We start from the raw sequence: 17,717 nt of genomic DNA, 5'->3' as shown, positions 1-17,717 counted from the left end.
AAAACAAGAAACAAAGAAAACACATTTTATGATTTTAAATAGGTTCAAAAAGTTGGTTGAAAATACACTTGCACTTACACGAGCTTACATGGTTCTCGAATGAATCAGGTCTCTGCATATAAATACTTAGGGATATGGTTGGATGATGAACTGTCTATTAAAATGCACATTGACCAACTTTATAAACGGCTAAAAATCAAGCTAGGCTTCCTCTATAGAGACAGGACATGTTTGTCCTCTACAAATAGAAGACAAATTGTGCAAGCTACTTTTATGTCTGTTATAGATTATGGGGATATTATCTACATGCATGCTACGGCATCAACACTTAAATCGATGGATGCTATTTATCATTGAGTACTTAGGTTTATTACGGGCGCTAGCTACAGAACTCACCACTGTGTTTTGTATCAACATGTGGGTTGGACTTCGCTGTCCATGAGACGAGAATATGTTCTCGTGTTTGTCTATGAAGCACTTCTGAATAAACTACCATCTTATTTATCATCACTCATCAATATTAGAATTAGAATTCCTAAAACCAGGTCTCAAGAATGGATTACACTTGAGGCCCATGTGATTTCCAGAGTTGGGTATGGCTGCCTTTTCCTGTTTACGCTCCTTGCCAATGGAATAGCCTGCAGACTAAACTTACATTTGAGAGTCTTGTCCCCCTGTCGCCCATTTTAAATATTTATTGGAGCATTTTTATTTTTGTATTGCTTGTAACTTTCGAGTAATGCAAGTTATTGTGCTGTTAGGGGAATAACCTGTTAGGGGAATAACCTGTTAGGGGAATAACCTGTGTGCAAATGTAATAATCTGCTGGTGTCTGTGTTATCTGTGATGGTCTTGTTTGTCTTGTGTAGTTTCTGAATCATTGTAGCTGAACTGAATGTGTAACATGTCTATGCAGGGCCCAGCTGTAAAAGAAACCTTGGTCTCAGTCTGTGTTCCTTGTTGAAATAAAGGTAGAATAATATGATCCATTCATGGCTTTAGTTGTGTCTTGATCATGTGAATAGTCGACGGAGTTTTCTCCTATATGTCTGTCTTTATGTAACATCTTTTCTGTATTAAAATGTGATTTCCACAATCAATAATCATAAACAGTGCTTCACTATAAATATGTTTGACGATGTGGTTTGAAGTACCATTATCTTGCACAAACAGTAAGACGACTATAGACAGAAATCAATGCAGTAATGTTTTATTAAATAAAGGCTCTGATTAAAATAGTAATAAAATCCGGCATTTGGCTAATTCTTCTTCCCAAAAGCTTTTCTGAATGGTTTGGAGACGGCTCTGGAGATAGCTCGTAACACCCTGACTATGAGAGGGCGTTTACGGGACTGGGACTCCTGGGGAGCAGGGGCCAGTGTGGTTGTCAGGGCCTCCTTGGGTGGGGAAGTGGATAGAACCTCACACTCAGCATCTGTGATAAGAATATTTCATAATCAGAAAATGAATGTGTGTATCTGTCTGCCTGTCTGTCCGCCTGTATCTGTAGTCACCGTTTTAACAAGCTGGCCATAGGGTGATACATCAATATGACATAATCAATGCTTATCACTTACCCTGTGAAATACGAGTCTCTCTGAGACGTTTGGTAGGCAGAGAATCCTGTTCAGGGTGGCTCTTCGGTTCCCCTTTTGTCTTGAATAGCTGTTGACAAAACACATCAGGACAACTGAGCCTGTGTAAAATATACAGTGCCTTGCGAAAGTATTCGGCCCCCTTGAACTTTGCGACCTTTTGCCACATTTCAGGCTTCAAACAAAAATATATAAAACTGTATTTTTTTGTGAAGAATCAACAACAAGTGGGACACAATCATGAAGTGGAACGACATTTATTGGATATTTCAAACTTTTTTAACAAATCAAAAACTGAAAAATTGGGCGTGCAAAATTCTTCAGCCCCCTTAAGTTAATACTTTGTAGCGCCACCTTTTGCTGCGATTACAGCTGTAAGTCGCTTGGGGTATGTCTCTATCAGTTTTGCACATCGAGAGACTGACATTTTTTCCCATTCCTCCTTGCAAAACAGCTCGAGCTCAGTGAGGTTGGATGGAGAGCATTTGTGAACAGCAGTTTTCAGTTCTTTCCACAGATTCTCGATTGGATTCAGGTCTGGACTTTGACTTGGCCATTCTAACACCTGGATATGTTTATTTTTGAACCATTCCATTGTAGATTTTGCTTTATGTTTTGGATCATTGTCTTGTTGGAAGACAAATCTCCGTCCCAGTCTCAGGTCTTTTGCAGACTCCATCAGGTTTTCTTCCAGAACGGTCCTGTATTTGGCTCCATCCATCTTCCCATCAATTTTAACCATCTTCCCTGTCCCTGCTGAAGAAAAGCAGGCCCAAACCATGATGCTGCCACCACCATGTTTGACAGTGGGGATGGTGTGTTCAGGGTGATGAGCTGTGTTGCTTTTACGCCAAACATAACATTTAGCATTGTTGCCAAAAAGTTCAATTTTGGTTTCATCTGACCAGAGCACCTTCTTCCACATGTTTGGTGTGTCTCCCAGGTGGCTTGTGGCAAACTTTAAACGACACCTTTTATGGATATCTTTAAGAAATGGCTTTCTTCTTGCCACTCTTCCATAAAGGCCAGATTTGTGCAATATACGACTGATTGTTGTCCTATGGACAGAGTCTCCCACCTCAGCTGTAGATCTCTGCAGTTCATCCAGAGTGATCATGGGCCTCTTGGCTGCATCTCTGATCAGTCTTCTCCTTGTATGAGCTGAAAGTTTAGAGGGACGGCCAGGTCTTGGTAGATTTGCAGTGGTCTGATACTCCTTCCATTTCAATATTATGGCTTGCACAGTGCTCCTTGGGATGTTTAAAGCTTGGGAAATCTTTTTGTATCCAAATCCGGCTTTAAACTTCTTCACAACAGTATCTCGGACCTGCCTGGTGTGTTCCTTGTTCTTCATGATGCTCTCTGCGCTTTTAACGGACCTCTGAGACTATCACAGTGCAGGTGCATTTATACGGAGACTTGATTACACACAGGTGGATTGTATTTATCATCATTAGTCATTTAGGTCAACATTGGATCATTCAGAGATCCTCACTGAACTTCTGGAGAGAGTTTGCTGCACTGAAAGTAAAGGGGCTGAATAATTTTGCACGCCCAATTTTTCAGTTTTTGATTTGTTAAAAAAGTTTGAAATATCCAATAAATGTCGTTCCACTTCATGATTGTGTCCCACTTGTTGTTGATTCTTCACAAAAAAATGAAATGTGGCAAAAGGTCGCAAAGTTCAAGGGGGCCGAATACTTTCGCAAGGCACTGTATGGCATGCATCCCAAAAGTCACCCTATTGGCTACGTAAGGCACTACTTTTGACAAGGGCCCATCGAGCTCTGGTCAAAAGTAGTGCACTATATAGGGAATAGGGTGCAATTTGGAACACATCCATTGACTCTCTCTCCCATGTGTATTAGGATTGTATTACAGCGGCCTCACTCAACCTCCTAAAGACAATGACAACAGCATTGTTCTAATGCAGAGACAATAGGGGTTTAGTGAATCTGTAGGGTACATTTCAGCCCTGCCTTACAGAGGTAAACTAAAGACACTGAGCCCTCTACCTTAATCCTGATCTTTGGAATCTTGACAATTTTGTGTAGGAAATGCCACTTCCTGTTCTTCTTAGTCTCTTCCCCCCTGGCAGAGGACACTTCTGTCATTCTGTTGTGGGACAGAAATTGACTTGGATGAACGGTGCCTGCATTCAGAGTCCAGTCGCAAACAGAGTTGTTGGACTGACTCTGGACTAGTGGAACTAGACAGGTTTCACTTGGACCTTGGCCAAAGAGTTCTGCCATTTTGAGCAGAACTGATCTTAAGACCTTTGACTTGGAAACGTTCAGCAGTGGGTCGTTGTTGGACAGTCTGGTGGACGGTCTGCTAGCCGATCTCTGAACAACTAGGCTTTGTATTTCTGCTGAAATGGCAGTGAGAAAATAGGTCAAGGGGCTGGTCGCTCGTCCCTCGTTTCTTCCGTTGGCTTTAGCCTTAAAGATGCTATCTATGATGATGACTATAACCTGTCCAGCCAGAGGACCCAATATGGCCTCAAGCTCCCTCTCTAACTCAAGGGGAGACTTGTGGCCGTGCGCAATATGCTCTATGGCATGGGAATACATCTTAGCAGACACCATGCTTAGCATTTCTTGGGCAAACTGCTGACTTGCTGAGATACTACCAGACAGCGGACCTAGAGTTCCCTGACTGAAACTTCGCATTAGCTCAGCCAATCTGGAATTGAGAAGGTTCATTACCAACTCTACAATACCCATCATAAACCTGGTGTCCGTTGGTATTTTGACAGGTCTGTATTTCTCCCGTCTACTCCAACTGGACGACAGTACGATCTCACTCTGTGACTGGCCTCTCTGGACCATGTTGAAGACAGAATCCTCAGAGATTCCAAACACAGAACTCAGTGGTGCCGAGTGGGGTCTGTGTCTCATCTCTCTATCACCACCCTCAGGTGAGGAGACATATCGCTCTTCGTCAACACTCAGCAAAGAGGTCATGGAACTGCAGAATGCACAACAGAAATTAATAGTACATGATAACAAATTACAAAATATGATCCAAGAATTTGGAAGCACCTAAGTAGTATTTCTCTCTAGGTGGATCTGGAATGGATATTTGTACTTATAACAAGGGACATGGGAATAATGTTTTTAGAAAAACCTACAAGAAGAGGAGGGGAAAGGGGTAAGTACCTATGAGAGGAGGGGATAGGGGTAAGTACCTGTGAGAGGAGGGGATAGGGGTAAGTACCTATGAGAGGAGGGGATAGGGGTAAGTACCTGTGAGAGGAGGGGATAGGGGTAAGTACCTGTGAGAGGAGGGGATAGGGGTAAGTACCTGTGAGAGGAGGGGATAGGGGTAAGTACCTGTGAGAGGAGGGGATAGGGGTAAGTACCTGTGAGAGGAGGGGATAGGGGTAGGTACCTATGAGAGGAGGGGATAGGGGTAAGCACCTATGAGAGGAGGGGATAGGGGTAAGTACCTGTGAGAGGAGGGGATAGGGGTAAGTACCTGTGAGAGGAGGGGATAGGGGTAAGTACCTGTGAGAGGAGGGGATAGGGGTAAGTTCCTGTGAGAGGAGGGGATAGGGGTAAGTACCTATGAGAGGAGGGGATAGGGGTAAGTACCTATGAGAGGAGGGGATAGGGGGTAAGTACCTGTGAGAGGAGGGGATAGGGGTAAGCACCTATGAGAGGAGGGGATAGGGGTAAGTACCTGTGAGAGGAGGGGATAGGGGTAGGTACCTATGAGAGGAGGGGATAGGGGTAAGCACCTATGAGAGGAGGGGATAGGGGTAAGCACCTATGAGAGGAGGGGATAGGGGTAAGCACCTATGAGAGGAGGGGATAGGGGTAGGTACCTATGAGAGGAGGGGATAGGGGTAGGTACCTATGAGAGGAGGGGATAGGGGTAAGCACCTATGAGAGGAGGGGATAGGGGTAAGCACCTATGAGAGGAGGGGATAGTGGTAAGTACCTATGAGAGGAGGGGATAGTGGTAAGTACCTATGAGAGGAGGGGATAGGGGTAAGTACCTATGAGAGGAGGGGAAAGGGGTAGGTACCTGTGAGAGGAGGGGATAGTGGTAAGTACCTGTGAGAGGAGGGGATAGGGATAAGTACCTATGAGAGGAGGGGATAGGGGTAAGGACCTGTGAGAGGAGGGGATAGTGGTAAGTACCTATGAGAGGAGGGGATAGTGGTAAGTACCTATGAGAGGAGGGGATAGGGGTAGGTACCTGTGAGAGGAGGGGATAGGGGTAAGTACCTGTGAGAGGAGGGGATAGGGGTAAGTACCTGTGAGAGGAGGGGATAGGGGTAGGTACCTGTGAGAGGAGGGGATAGGGGTAGGTACCTGTGAGAGGAGGGGATAGGGGTAGGTACCTGTGAGAGGAGGGGATAGTGGTAAGTACCTATGAGAGGAGGGGGTAGGTACCTGTGAGAGGAGGGGATAGGGGTAGGTACCTGTGAGAGTAGGGGAAAGGCGTGGGAGTTTGTGTGCTGCAAGTAGTTCTTGAACTGGTGCGTCTACTGGGTCCACCACGAAAGCTGAATCTGACGCTGCGGCCAAGAGAGGTCACTTCTCTAGCCACATTGCTTCCTGATCCAGAAGAGCTTGACGAATCAGAGAGCCTGATCTGCATGGTGAGGTCAAGGGCGGGAACGACCACAGTGGATGTAGACTCCATTACCCAATTTGTAATATCCATGCACCTAGCACTAAACTCATCTCTGCTCATCTGAAATGTTAAAAGACCATACAGAGTTAGTTTGTTAACAGAGCTGCACTGCTGCACCATGTGTTTACTTAAGCTAGTCAATTAAAGCAGTGGTTCAGGATGTTCCACAATGCTGGAAAGGGGGGCCTGAGTGAAAAAGTTTGGAATTCCTCTGAATTAAAGGTCCTGCACGATTTCCACCAATAAGAGTTTGGAATGTTTGGTCCATCTTACCAACATGAACTACTTTAGAAGTGACTATAACTCACCCCGGAACGCATATTCTCACTCAGCAGATTCCAATGGCTGAAAAGTAAATAAAAAAAGGTACACAAATAAACTACATGATATTACCTCTATTCTCTTAGATTACGTTATGGATGGACCTCTACGGAAGTAGGCCACATCCAAACATCCCTGATTGGTCAGTTGGTCAGTTGAGTCCCTTGTATTTGCCCGAGACGAGACACCTTACCTCCTTCTCAAAACCCATTGGACGAGATGGACAAAAGGGAGGGCTTTCTCATCCAATGGGTTTTGAGAAGGAGGCGGGAAGAGAGAACTCTAGGAGAATGCAATTGAGATTGTCCCTATGGGTACGTCGCAAATGGCCCATATTCCTTAAATACGGAACTATTGTTGACCAAGGCTCTAATAGGGAACATATCTAGGGGATGCACGGGGAACCAAAGACAACTTACCCATCCTTCATGTCCTGCACAAAGGTGTGTAGGTCTGGGTAGCTTCTCTTTCCCCTGCTGAGGCTGGTCTGGGAGGCTGCAGCCTTGCGGGTCATGGTAGTGAAGGTCACCACTGCAGCCTGATGGGGACAACAGAAAGCAGACTTAGGCTGGAATTCAATCAAATTCGCCATAGCACTGTTAACGCAGTGTCTGTTTACGAACTACTGTCTGCGTGTACAAACAGACATGTACACACACACACACTGTTATCTGGAAGCATTTACCTTTGCCACTCGTTCAGTCTCCTGGGATTGAGATGGCCCGGCTGTTTCTACATCATCACTCTCCTGCATCACACTCTCTCCTTCGACCTCCAGTGTCAGAGTTGATGTGGATGTCTTCAGATCAACCTGATTCAAATCACTCTCTCCTTCGACCTCCAGTGTCAGAGTTGATGTGGATGTCTTCAGATCAACCTGATTCAACTCACTCTCTCCTTCGACCTCCAGTGTCAGAGTTGATGTGGATGTCTTCAGATCAACCTGATTCAACTCACTCTCTCCTTTGGCCTCCTGGATTAGAAGACCTTTACTAGCTCAAGCTTGGTCAATTAATTTGTCATTTTAATCTTCAATGCGTCATTAAAGCACAAAACATCATACCTCCTGTGACTGAGATGGGATGACAATGGCCTCGTCCAACTCACTCTCTCCTTCAACCTCCTGTGACTGAGATGTGCCATCTGTCTTCAGATCAGCCTCCTGCATCTCAATCTCTCCTTCAGCCTCTAGTGACAGAGTTGGGATATCTGTCTCTAGAACAGCCTCTTCCAACTTGGTCTGTCTCTCAACCTCTCTGTGATACAGAAAAAGGAATCTCTCTAAGGTCACTATAATGTGAGTGTGAGGATGTGTTCCAATTATAGAAGTAGAATCATAGAAGTAGAATGAATCCTTCTAGAATTAGGATAGAATCACTGGAATTCTATGGTTCCAATAATCTGAGATGACTCGGCCTATCCAGAGTTATATATTTAGAGAATTTGGCAAACTTTTAGAAAGGACTCCATGTTAGCGCCTTTGAGCCTTTCATTTACCCTTTCATTATAAGTCAATTATAAAATAGATGTTCAGGTACATATTAGTGTTTAAAATGTCAATATTGCGCATGGGGAGCCAGCTCTCATATGGATATCTTTGATTATACTGTGTCATGTAATGTATACATTTTGATGTAAATGCAACATAATCAAATCAAATTTATTTATATAGCCCTTCGTACATCAGCTGATATGTCAAAGTGCTGTACAGAAACCCAGCCTAAAACCCCAAACAGCAAGCAATGCAGGTGTAGAAGCACGGTGGCTAGGAAAAACTCCCTAGAAAGGAACATAATGCAGATAGATGTCCCATCTCTCTAAATACATGGCTCTGGGCCTACCTCTCCGTAGGCGGTGACCTTTGACCTACTACATAATCTGTATCTGTAGGCCTATGTGATCCTGTAACCAGTCACAAATGTGTCATTAGTGTAAATCACTTACCTGTCTTCCTTCATAACATCACCGTCAATGATGGGGTCACCCAGGTCTATGAGGGTGAGGTCATTCCCACTGACCTCTGACTCCTGAAAGACAGCAAGCACAAAGTCATGTTTAGATGTCACCTACTGTGTCGCCTTTGGCCGTGTTGAAAACAACGGACTTCCGACTTCAGAGTGTTCAAGACAACCGAAAAAGAAAAAAAAACTCGGACATGGAGAAATTGTTTTCAACAGTCATCCAACTTGGATTTCCAAGTCAGAAGCAGCACGGCTTGGCGGGTCATGTTTCGGAGGACTCCTGACTCGACCTTTGAGAAGTTGCAGCGATGAGACTAGATCGTAACTACCAATTGGATATAACAAAAAAATGACAAAAACTCTGGCAACTCTTTAGAGCTCCAAATTTCCGACCTATAGATCACGGAAGTCATGATTTGACCAAGATCACTTGCCTTGAAAGCACCATTAACCCAACACTCCAATTGGCATCAATTGTGACTGCATCATAATGCATCATATGCATAGAAATAGAATCATCAGAACATCATGTCAGGTGTACAGTTCAGTTTACCAGTCAAATTGCCGTGATCAGAGACTCTATCCTTTCTAGTGATTCTATTTCTATGGTCACATCATAATGCATCATATCTATGCTTGTGTCCGAAATAGCACCCTATTTCCAATATAATGCACTTATTTTGGCCGGAGCCCTATAGAGTGCCACAGGAATGAGTCATAATCCCCATAAAACATCCCCATAAAACATAGTAGTCAAACAGGGACTTTTCCCATAGTGGATTTTAGAAACACTTCAAATAAGGGCTGTGTTTCAGGTAGGCTTACCCTGGTGTGACATTTTGATAACTGTACATCTCTCTAGGACAAGGTGACTTTTATCAATATATTCGCCTGTATTTACCCCCCAAAAATGAAATGCTAATTATCTGCTAATGTGGCTATCATAAAGAACTACAAATGCCACGATGATCATGCTGATCGAGGCAAAGGTAAGAATCTCTTGATTAACTATCTAATGTTAGCTAAATGTAGTAATTAATAAATTGGCTACATTTCTTTAAATGGCCAATTCTGTGAAATGTTTAGTGCAAGTTTTAAATTGACACAAAACCTGTTAGCAAAGGTGTCAGCTAGAAATGACGTTTAGGAGCTTGCAGGGATTTGTAGTTTTGCATGTCTACTTCGATGCTAATTACAAATTTCGAATCTGAGAGTAAATAGAGCCAAATGTATTGCTAAAAGTCACCTTGTCCGTGAGAGATTTACATGGTTCTAAAAATGGCACACCAGGGTAAGCCTACATGAAACACAACCCTTATTTGATGTGTTTCTGAAATTGCCTATGGGAAAAATGAATGGGGGAAAAACGATTGGAACCATTTCCCTCCCTGTTTGACCGCAAGGTTTTATGGGTATTATGACACCTCCACCGTGGGGCTAAAAAGACGGGTTGGTTGTTTAGCAACAAAACTGGCATGTAACTAACTGGGTAAAATAGACAAAGTAAATAGACAGGGTTCGCTTAGAACGTTGACAACATGTAAACTATATTTAGTCTCTAAATGTTCATTGCAAACAAATACATTTGCATAATGAGAACTTGCTAGCTGAGGTTGAGTCATAACAAGATACACGCATTCCGGCCATTGATGAGCGCACGCATGTTTTTAGGTGCGTTCTGACTGTCTTAGTGTGCGGATAAACATGACAATCACTCTCATGAAACTTAAATGAAACATCACTCCTTATGTCTTTTCTCAGCACAAACACTCAGCCCAATTTCTACAGTCAAAACAGGTTTTGAAAATGCTTCTTCCACATCTTTTGGTCCCTGTCTGTTTTGCTCTCAGTGAAGTGCTACTATCCCCTTGGACTACAGGTTATTGCCGTCATAAGGTGTGCGTCTGTCTGTTGGCCGGACACTTTCTACCGTTTAGGACCTTTGTGGGTAAAGGTAAAGATGGGGTATAGCAGCAGCAGTTCCTCTGAAGTCCAGTATCTGCTGGAAGGGAACCTGGTGGTATGAGAGGATGAGTGTGGGCCTGTTGTGCCTCCCCCTATCCCTCCCTCTTCTCTCTCTCTGTCTGAGGGACTCTTAAGGTTCCTGTGCGGACTGTCTCGGTTCGTGCCCTCCTGAAGCTGGCTGTGGTGATTTAAGACACGCTATGTTTATGTGTGTATTTGTTTGTGGCCTCTGGCCCACTTCGCTGTCCCTCTGTCCAGTACATACCGTTGTAGCAGGCCAAGTGTAGTGGCGTGTAGCCCTGGTTGTCTGTGATGACGGGGAGGGTCCACACTGACTGGGCGGTGTGTAGGAGCCACCCCAGTATCCCGATGTGTCCGGACGCCGCCACCAGGTGGACATGGCTCCGCCCCTTACCTTCCCGAACCAGGAAGCTGGCACTGTGCTGCACTCCTCGTGAAAAGTCACCGCCTAGGAGGAAGGGAAGGGAGGGGAGACAAGAATGGATTTGAATAATTTATAATCAATTAAATAATAAGGAATCATAATAGGTATATTTGGGCATAATTTATATTCCATGCTAGATCCCACACCAAAGCCATCCCTAGTATTTCAATGGCCCCATCCCTAGATCAGAACAAGCCTCCCCCTCTCTTTCTGTGTGTGAGCGCGTACAGCCAACTCTCCTCACAACCCTTCTGTGTAGAGCTGTTCTGTGCCATTTGTCTTTGGCTTCTACGCTTGCTCCCTTGTTGAACAGGGAGTACACACAGTCTGTGTCCGCTCAGCACCGACAGCATCAGAGGGGTTCTGATACACAAGACAACAGGTCATATTACAAACTGGTAGTAACCAGGCTGAGTCCCAAATGGCAACCTATTCCCTATATGGTACACTACTCTTGACCTGAGCCCATAGGACTTTGGTTTAAAGTACTGTACCAAGTAGGGTACAGGTTGCCATTTTGGATGCAGCCCCAGTTTCAAAATCTCTTTATTTCAGGAATTGTATCCAAAACCCAAGTGACTATTCCGTCTTGAATGTCCACTGTACTCTGGATGTCAGCATTTCCAATCAGCAAACGCAAACACTCCGAATGTCCGTTGGTTGCTAGAGGAAGATAAACAGAGAGGATATAACAATGTGAGATGATTGACCTTCAGTAGCTAGAGATGGAAAAACTGAGAAGATATAAGAATGTGAGATGATTGACCATTGGTAGCGAGAGGAGGATAAACAGAGAGAATATAAGAATGTCAGATGATTGACCATTGGTAGCTAGAGGAGGATCAACAAGAGGATATAAGAATGTCAGATGATTGACCATTGGTAGCTAGAGGAGGATCAACAGAGAGGATATGAGCAGATTGCTGGACGACTATAACCTTCACATGAACAGACAGATTTCAAGAACAGTGGTGTTGGTAGATGACATCCTCATGATGTTAACACAGCAGATAATAAAGAATTTTGGGGCTGAGGCCATTGAAGCCTGTCACTTGCTAGCTGTGTACCTGGCTCTGGATAGAAGTCTCCCCTGTGCACTGATCTAGGATCAGCTTACCCTCCCTAGATCCTCAATCATTAGTGGAGAACATGACAAAAAATGACCTTAGATCAGTGTCTCGTGGGCATTTTCACACGATACCATCCCTAGAGTGGACATAGTCGTCCTAGCAACATGACCAAACAAATGGCCATCTTGGTCAGGAAAACTTTTTAATTACAGAAGCTCTATGTGATATCCTTATGTCTACCTGCAGCGTGGATGGGGGTCCTCTTCAGAGTGAAGTCTTTAACCAGGATGGAGGCTTCCTGGTTGATGAGGACGTCAACAAACTCCACAAGGCTTTTTAAGGCAGCCAGGTCCAGAGGGGTGCGCCCCTGGCTGTCCCTCACGTCTAGATCCAGCAGAGACTGAACCAGGACCTCCATAGCATGGTGGTGACTGTGGTACGCATGAATAGATATTCACTCTTAATATAATCAATGTCCTAGAGTAGACCAGTGGTACACCTGAACAGAAATACAGTGCTAGACCTCTAAAGTAGACCAGAGTCTTTCAATCGGGAGCCCATTTTTGCTCCTGCCCAGCATAAACATCGGAGGTTCCTGTCAAGCGTGGGATTGAGAAACAAACACTCTACTTCTCCTCTGAGGTTGATTAACTCAAATGGCAAAATAAGGAAATCATCCTCATCATCACTGTGTAGAATATGCATGTATTTTACACTAATCAGGAATAGATCGGAATATATTGTGTGAGTCTGTCTGGACAGTCAACTTCCTGTGGAAAATCTACACCATGCTTGCATCCCAGATAGCACCCTATTCCCTATGTAGTGAACTACTTTTGATCAGGGCCTATAAGGATCTGATCAAACGTAGTGTACTAAATAGGGAATAGGGTGCCATTTGTCATATGGAGACCACTACAGGAGCAGGTAGGCTTTACTCACAGCGAGGTGTAGAGGGCTGATGGGAGCTCTGACATCAGATTCGTTCAGGATGTCTGTCCCTGAGGTTTCAATTAGTCGAGGAAAGAGAAGAACGGCCAGTTCAGACTTGGAAAAAGAACATCAAGAGTGACGATGCGTCCACGACAAACATGCAGCCACACCTTAAAACCTACTGTTGGGTTCTGAGAATATGAAATCTACGAATTCATGTCACTGAGGGAGAGAGCTTAATGTATAACGTTTACATTATGTCAGGATATGTTTTTGTTAGCCATCAGGCATCCTATGGGTGGGATCCTCTGGGATGAGAAGAGACACAGTCTGGTACCAATCACCATGTCAGCCTTGAGTTGGGGAGGAGTGAGCACTTTGGGGTAGCGGTCAGGTCAGATGAAGTGAGGAAGAACAGATATCACTAAGGTTCTGTCTAGCAACAGAGATGCATTGACTGTTTAGATGTGTAGGAGGAGACTCAGCATAGGAGAGAGGATTAAATATCAGTGCTTGTGTGAATATGTTTTTTGTCTAATGCAGCTGTCTTGACCCTCTGGGAAGAATAAACTTGGTTCAAGCATTCATAGTGTCCGTCGAGTTTTTACTCTGAGAATTAGAACCTAACAGTTGGCACTGCGAGCAGGGTTCTCGAACGCTGTTGGATTTGGGTGTATTAGCAGTAGCAATAAAGAGAGGTTGGTTTTATGCCCTGTTGGGGTGGGGAACCATGACAGATTATGTGGAAATAGGAAGACAAGTGTGAATCATTTTGGTAATGTGTGTTATCAACAACAGTGATATTTGAACAGATTGGAGATGACTATCCATAACAATAAAATCCTTCATACAGTGAGGTTAGGTTACCATGCTTGTCCTGCCCCACAGCTGTAGACACAGCCTTCTCCAGGTCCTCAGACACTAGCTGGAGATCCATTACAGGATGTCTGTCACCTCACTGAGCCCCTATTGCAGGTTAGGGGTCACATCCACTTGAATGTCCTTCATATGACGAACCTCCTACAGAGCAAATGAGGAAAACATGATATATTAGGATTTATGTTAGTAGCAATAGAATATGGGAATTTTATCTCAACGCTACCTACAGCTATCATATTTATTTATGTATGTGATCTATGTAAATAAATAAATATATCACAGCTGTAAAACTGTGAAGGACTATAGGTGGAGGCCTACCCATTTCCCAGGAGCATTGTAAAACGTGGATTTGGGTACAGTGTTTATTTCCCCCTAATATCTTTGAAGATTACACCTAAAATAATTAGGCCTACTTCTTTCTACTGCTGATCTGAGACCATTAGGGTTAATCATTACAGATATAAATGCAATATATGGAGTAGAAAAGATTGCCTGCCCACCAACTTGATAAGAATCAACATGTGTTCTACATGGTCTATTTCTATCTGAACGTAACAACTCAATCAAGCTTGTTAATTGATCGTTAAGCCATGTTTGTCAGGTAAACGGTCATTAGTGGCCTATATAAGCCTCATACAGGCCATGGGAAGACATTACCTGTTGATAACACAGACTATTTTCATGATCATGGGAGGTGTGAGAGAATTGCTGCTCGTTGTGATGACTGTGGGGGTTGTCAAAGGTTGGTTCACTAATGTTTAAGGGATTTGTTTGGTAAATATGCTTAACTTTATAAGTTGGGTATTAATATTTGACTGTCTGTATCTTCCGCGTTGGTCATCTTTTATTCTTCACTGCTATTAATATATGTAGCTATTTTGTGTGAACTCAACTTCTGTCAACACTTTCTCCTCAGTTTCTTGTTACCCTGTTGGAAAGTCCCAGAAGCAAGATCAAGTCTCTCTGCAGAGGAGACTTGGAGGTAAGTGTTTCTTTCCACAACCCTTCTAGCTATGTTCTTTGTCACTGTCTATGGTGCTGCTGTGTTTGACACTCATTCAACAGCAGAGTAACTCAGTCTAAATAATGTTGTCAAACCTTTTGCTTGTGTACCTAAACCTAAATTTTTCAGAGCTGTCATCAAATGACGTCTCCATTGTGCATGCCCTGGCCTTGCTCCGATCCATAGGGTCTGACGCGAAACAAACCAGAGAAGGTACGGCCTGAAACATATACTTTGAAAACTGTTGGCTTCATGTTGCTCAAAATTCGATTAGCAATTTGGCCTAGACTGTGTAGAACAGATGTGTTGCTGTAGAATACCCAACTGTTCCTTTTGTTTTTTCTCAAGAGTATTTAGAGACCAATGAAGTAGAATCCCAAGCTTCTCCAAACCATGGTAGTTCTCCGGCAAATGATGCCCTGTCCTCTGAGGAGAAGCTGAGGCACATGTCCTCTGACGACGCCACCTCTGAAGCTGCCACCGGCCCGTCCTCTGACGACGCCACCTCTGAAGCTGCCACCGGCCCGTCCTCTGACGACGCCACCTCTGAAGCTGCCACCGGCCCGTCCTCTGACGACGCCACCTCTGAAGCTGCCACCGGCCCGTCCTCTGACGACGCCACCTCTGAAGCTGCCACCGGCCCGTCCTCTGACGACGCCACCTCTGAAGCTGCCACCGGCCCGTCCTCTGACGACGCCACCTCTGAAGCTGCCACCGGCCCGTCCTCTGACGACGCCACCTCTGAAGCTGCCACCGGCCCGTCCTCTGACGACGCCACCTCTGAAGCTGCCACCGGCCCGTCCTCTGACGACGCCACCTCTGAAGCTGCCACCGGCCCGTCCTCTGACGACGCCACCTCTGAAGCTGCCACCGGCCCGTCCTCGACGACGCCACCTCTGAAGCTGCCACCGGCCCGTCCGGCGACGACGCCACCTCTGAAGCTGCCACCGGCCCGTCCGGCGACGACGCCACCTCTGAAGCTGCCACCGGCCCGTCCGGCGACGACGCCACCTCTGAAGCTGCCACCGGCCCGTCCGGCGACGACGCCACCTCTGAAGCTGCCACCGGCCCGTCCGGCGACGACGCCACCTCTGAAGCTGCCACCGGCCCGTCCGGCGACGACGCCACCTCTGAAGCTGCCACCGGCCCGTCCGGCGACGACGCCACCTCTGAAGCTGCCACCGGCCCGTCCGGCGACGACGCCACCTCTGAAGCTGCCACCGGCCCGTCCGGCGACGACGCCACCTCTGAAGCTGCCACCGGCCCGTCCGGCGACGACGCCACCTCTGAAGCTGCCACCGGCCCGTCCGGCGACGACGCCACCTCTGAAGCTGCCACCGGCCCGTCCGGCGACGACGCCACCTCTGAAGCTGCCACCGGCCCGTCCGGCGACGACGCCACCTCTGAAGCTGCCACCGGCCCGTCCGGCGACGACGCCACCTCTGAAGCTGCCACCGGCCCGTCCGGCGACGACGCCACCTCTGAAGCTGCCACCGGCCCGTCCGGCGACGACGCCACCTCTGAAGCTGCCACCGGCCCGTCCGGCGACGACGCCACCTCTGAAGCTGCCACCGGCCCGTCCGGCGACGACGCCACCTCTGAAGCTGCCACCGGCCCGTCCGGCGACGACGCCACCTCTGAAGCTGCCACCGGCCCGTCCGGCGACGACGCCACCTCTGAAGCTGCCACCGGCCCGTCCGGCGACGACGCCACCTCTGAAGCTGCCACCGGCCCGTCCGGCGACGACGCCACCTCTGAAGCTGCCACCGGCCCGTCCGGCGACGACGCCACCTCTGAAGCTGCCACCGGCCCGTCCGGCGACGACGCCACCTCTGAAGCTGCCACCGGCCCGTCCGGCGACGACGCCACCTCTGAAGCTGCCACCGGCCCGTCCGGCGACGACGCCACCTCTGAAGCTGCCACCGGCCCGTCCGGCGACGACGCCACCTCTGAAGCTGCCACCGGCCCGTCCGGCGACGACGCCACCTCTGAAGCTGCCACCGGCCCGTCCGGCGACGACGCCATGGATATCTGACGTGGTACTCTAGTCCAGTGTGTAACTGCATTTGCTTGTTTTGGCTCAAATAAACATTAACTGTAATACTTGTGTCCTCTGTATTGTTTTGGTGGTTCCTACTTGGAGCTGAGGTCTATGACCTGACTTGAGTAACTGGGGTGATGGCAACATTTATTTTGCATTATATCCATGCGCCAGCAATATTACTCTGACCCCTGTGTTTTAAATTACCATTTGACTTAAGCTACATTTGCTCAGTGTTGGTCCATTTATGCTAGTAGCATCACATGATACCTCACACAGCATTTTGACGCCATTTCCGGTCACAACTTGCAGACTTGTTTACGTGTTGCTGTGTTTTGTTGCCTACTTTGCTACATGACAACTTTACGGTTTTTACTTTATAATTACCGTTTATATTTTTGGTTTTTCCCCTCGTGTCAGGGTTGCGTCAATTCGAATCTGGTATCAGGAAAAATATAAAAATGAGGCACCGACGTATGCTATGTATTTTTTATTAGCTAAGCAGTAAGTGGTAAATGCAATTTTCGTATATACGGGCTCTCTGTCCCACCTCGCAGGGCAAAACAGAACTGACTTGTTCCTGACAAAGATATTTAATATACTCTGACAGAAGTAGTTCCTGCTTCCGAGCCGGCCTGTCAGAGTAGAGACTAGGCTGGGTGAGTCTAAACCACGCCCAATCGTTGATTGTTGGCGCAGAGGCTGGTCCCAGCCCTCTAAGCGCTTCAGCGGTCAGTCGTTGTAGCTGTGTAGATATGCAGTTATCAGGCACCTGGCTCCTGTTATCTAACAAGACTGTTCTCGCAACACTACGTTCTGAATGTGCCCCCCCCAACTCATTGCACAGGTCCGGCCTT

At 46.4% G+C, this 17,717-nt stretch overlaps 2 protein-coding genes across 9 annotated transcripts in view; one reads left to right on the top strand and one right to left on the bottom strand.

Moving 5' to 3' along the window:
• Positions 1-1,194: 1,194 nt before the first annotated feature.
• LOC116365064 (uncharacterized) overlaps positions 1,195-17,717 on the bottom strand; it is a 37,589-nt gene continuing 21,066 nt past the window's right edge. For 3 of the 8 annotated variants that reach the window (XM_031817817.1, XM_031817815.1, XM_031817816.1), the window contains 12 exons: positions 13,805-13,957; positions 12,947-13,005; positions 10,755-10,958; positions 8,508-8,590; positions 7,627-7,819; positions 7,249-7,536; positions 6,983-7,101; positions 6,551-6,587; positions 6,028-6,302; positions 3,611-4,565; positions 1,578-1,665; positions 1,195-1,435 (listed from right to left, as the gene is read on the bottom strand). In XM_031817817.1, coding sequence (XP_031673677.1) covers positions 1,260-1,435; positions 1,578-1,665; positions 3,611-4,565; positions 6,028-6,302; positions 6,551-6,587; positions 6,983-7,101; positions 7,249-7,536; positions 7,627-7,819; positions 8,508-8,590; positions 10,755-10,958; positions 12,947-13,005; positions 13,805-13,874 — 2,547 coding nt within the window. In that variant the 5' untranslated portion in view covers positions 13,875-13,957 and the 3' untranslated portion in view covers positions 1,195-1,259. Of the gene's footprint in view, positions 1,436-1,577; positions 1,666-3,610; positions 4,566-6,027; positions 6,303-6,550; positions 6,588-6,982; positions 7,102-7,248; positions 7,537-7,626; positions 7,820-8,507; positions 8,591-10,754; positions 10,959-11,162; positions 12,436-12,946; positions 13,006-13,804; positions 13,958-17,717 lie in introns of those variants that run through there. The other 5 variants (XM_031817822.1, XM_031817819.1, XM_031817820.1 and 2 more) reach the window with 5 other exon arrangements.
• LOC116365065 (polysialoglycoprotein-like) lies at positions 14,426-16,925 on the top strand. Its single transcript, XM_031817824.1, has 5 exons — positions 14,426-14,558; positions 14,733-14,798; positions 14,949-15,032; positions 15,168-15,702; positions 15,741-16,925. The coding sequence occupies exons 1-5, from the start codon at positions 14,459-14,461 to the stop codon at positions 16,852-16,854; spliced, it is 1,899 nt and encodes a 632-aa protein (XP_031673684.1). The 5' UTR covers positions 14,426-14,458; the 3' UTR covers positions 16,855-16,925.

The sequence above is a fragment of the Oncorhynchus kisutch genome, unplaced genomic scaffold (assembly GCF_002021735.2).
Source record: "Oncorhynchus kisutch isolate 150728-3 unplaced genomic scaffold, Okis_V2 scaffold1159, whole genome shotgun sequence".
Lineage (NCBI taxonomy): Eukaryota > Metazoa > Chordata > Actinopteri > Salmoniformes > Salmonidae > Oncorhynchus > Oncorhynchus kisutch.
The sequence above is the reverse complement of the archived record's forward strand: the minus strand, read 5'-3'. Positions and strand labels throughout refer to the sequence as shown.

What these genes read in the sequence shown, in the direction of transcription:
- LOC116365065 (XM_031817824.1), top strand. Translation starts at nt 14,459, where the DNA reads ATGGGAAGACATTACCTGTTGATAACACAGACTATTTTCATGATCATG. An exon ending in GACTGTGGGGGTTGTCAAAG is followed by an intron (nt 14,559 to 14,732) that starts GTTGGTTCACTA and finishes CTTTCTCCTCAG; the next exon opens with TTTCTTGTTACCCTGTTGGA. An exon ending in CGCGAAACAAACCAGAGAAG is followed by an intron (nt 15,033 to 15,167) that starts GTACGGCCTGAA and finishes TTTTTTCTCAAG; the next exon opens with AGTATTTAGAGACCAATGAA.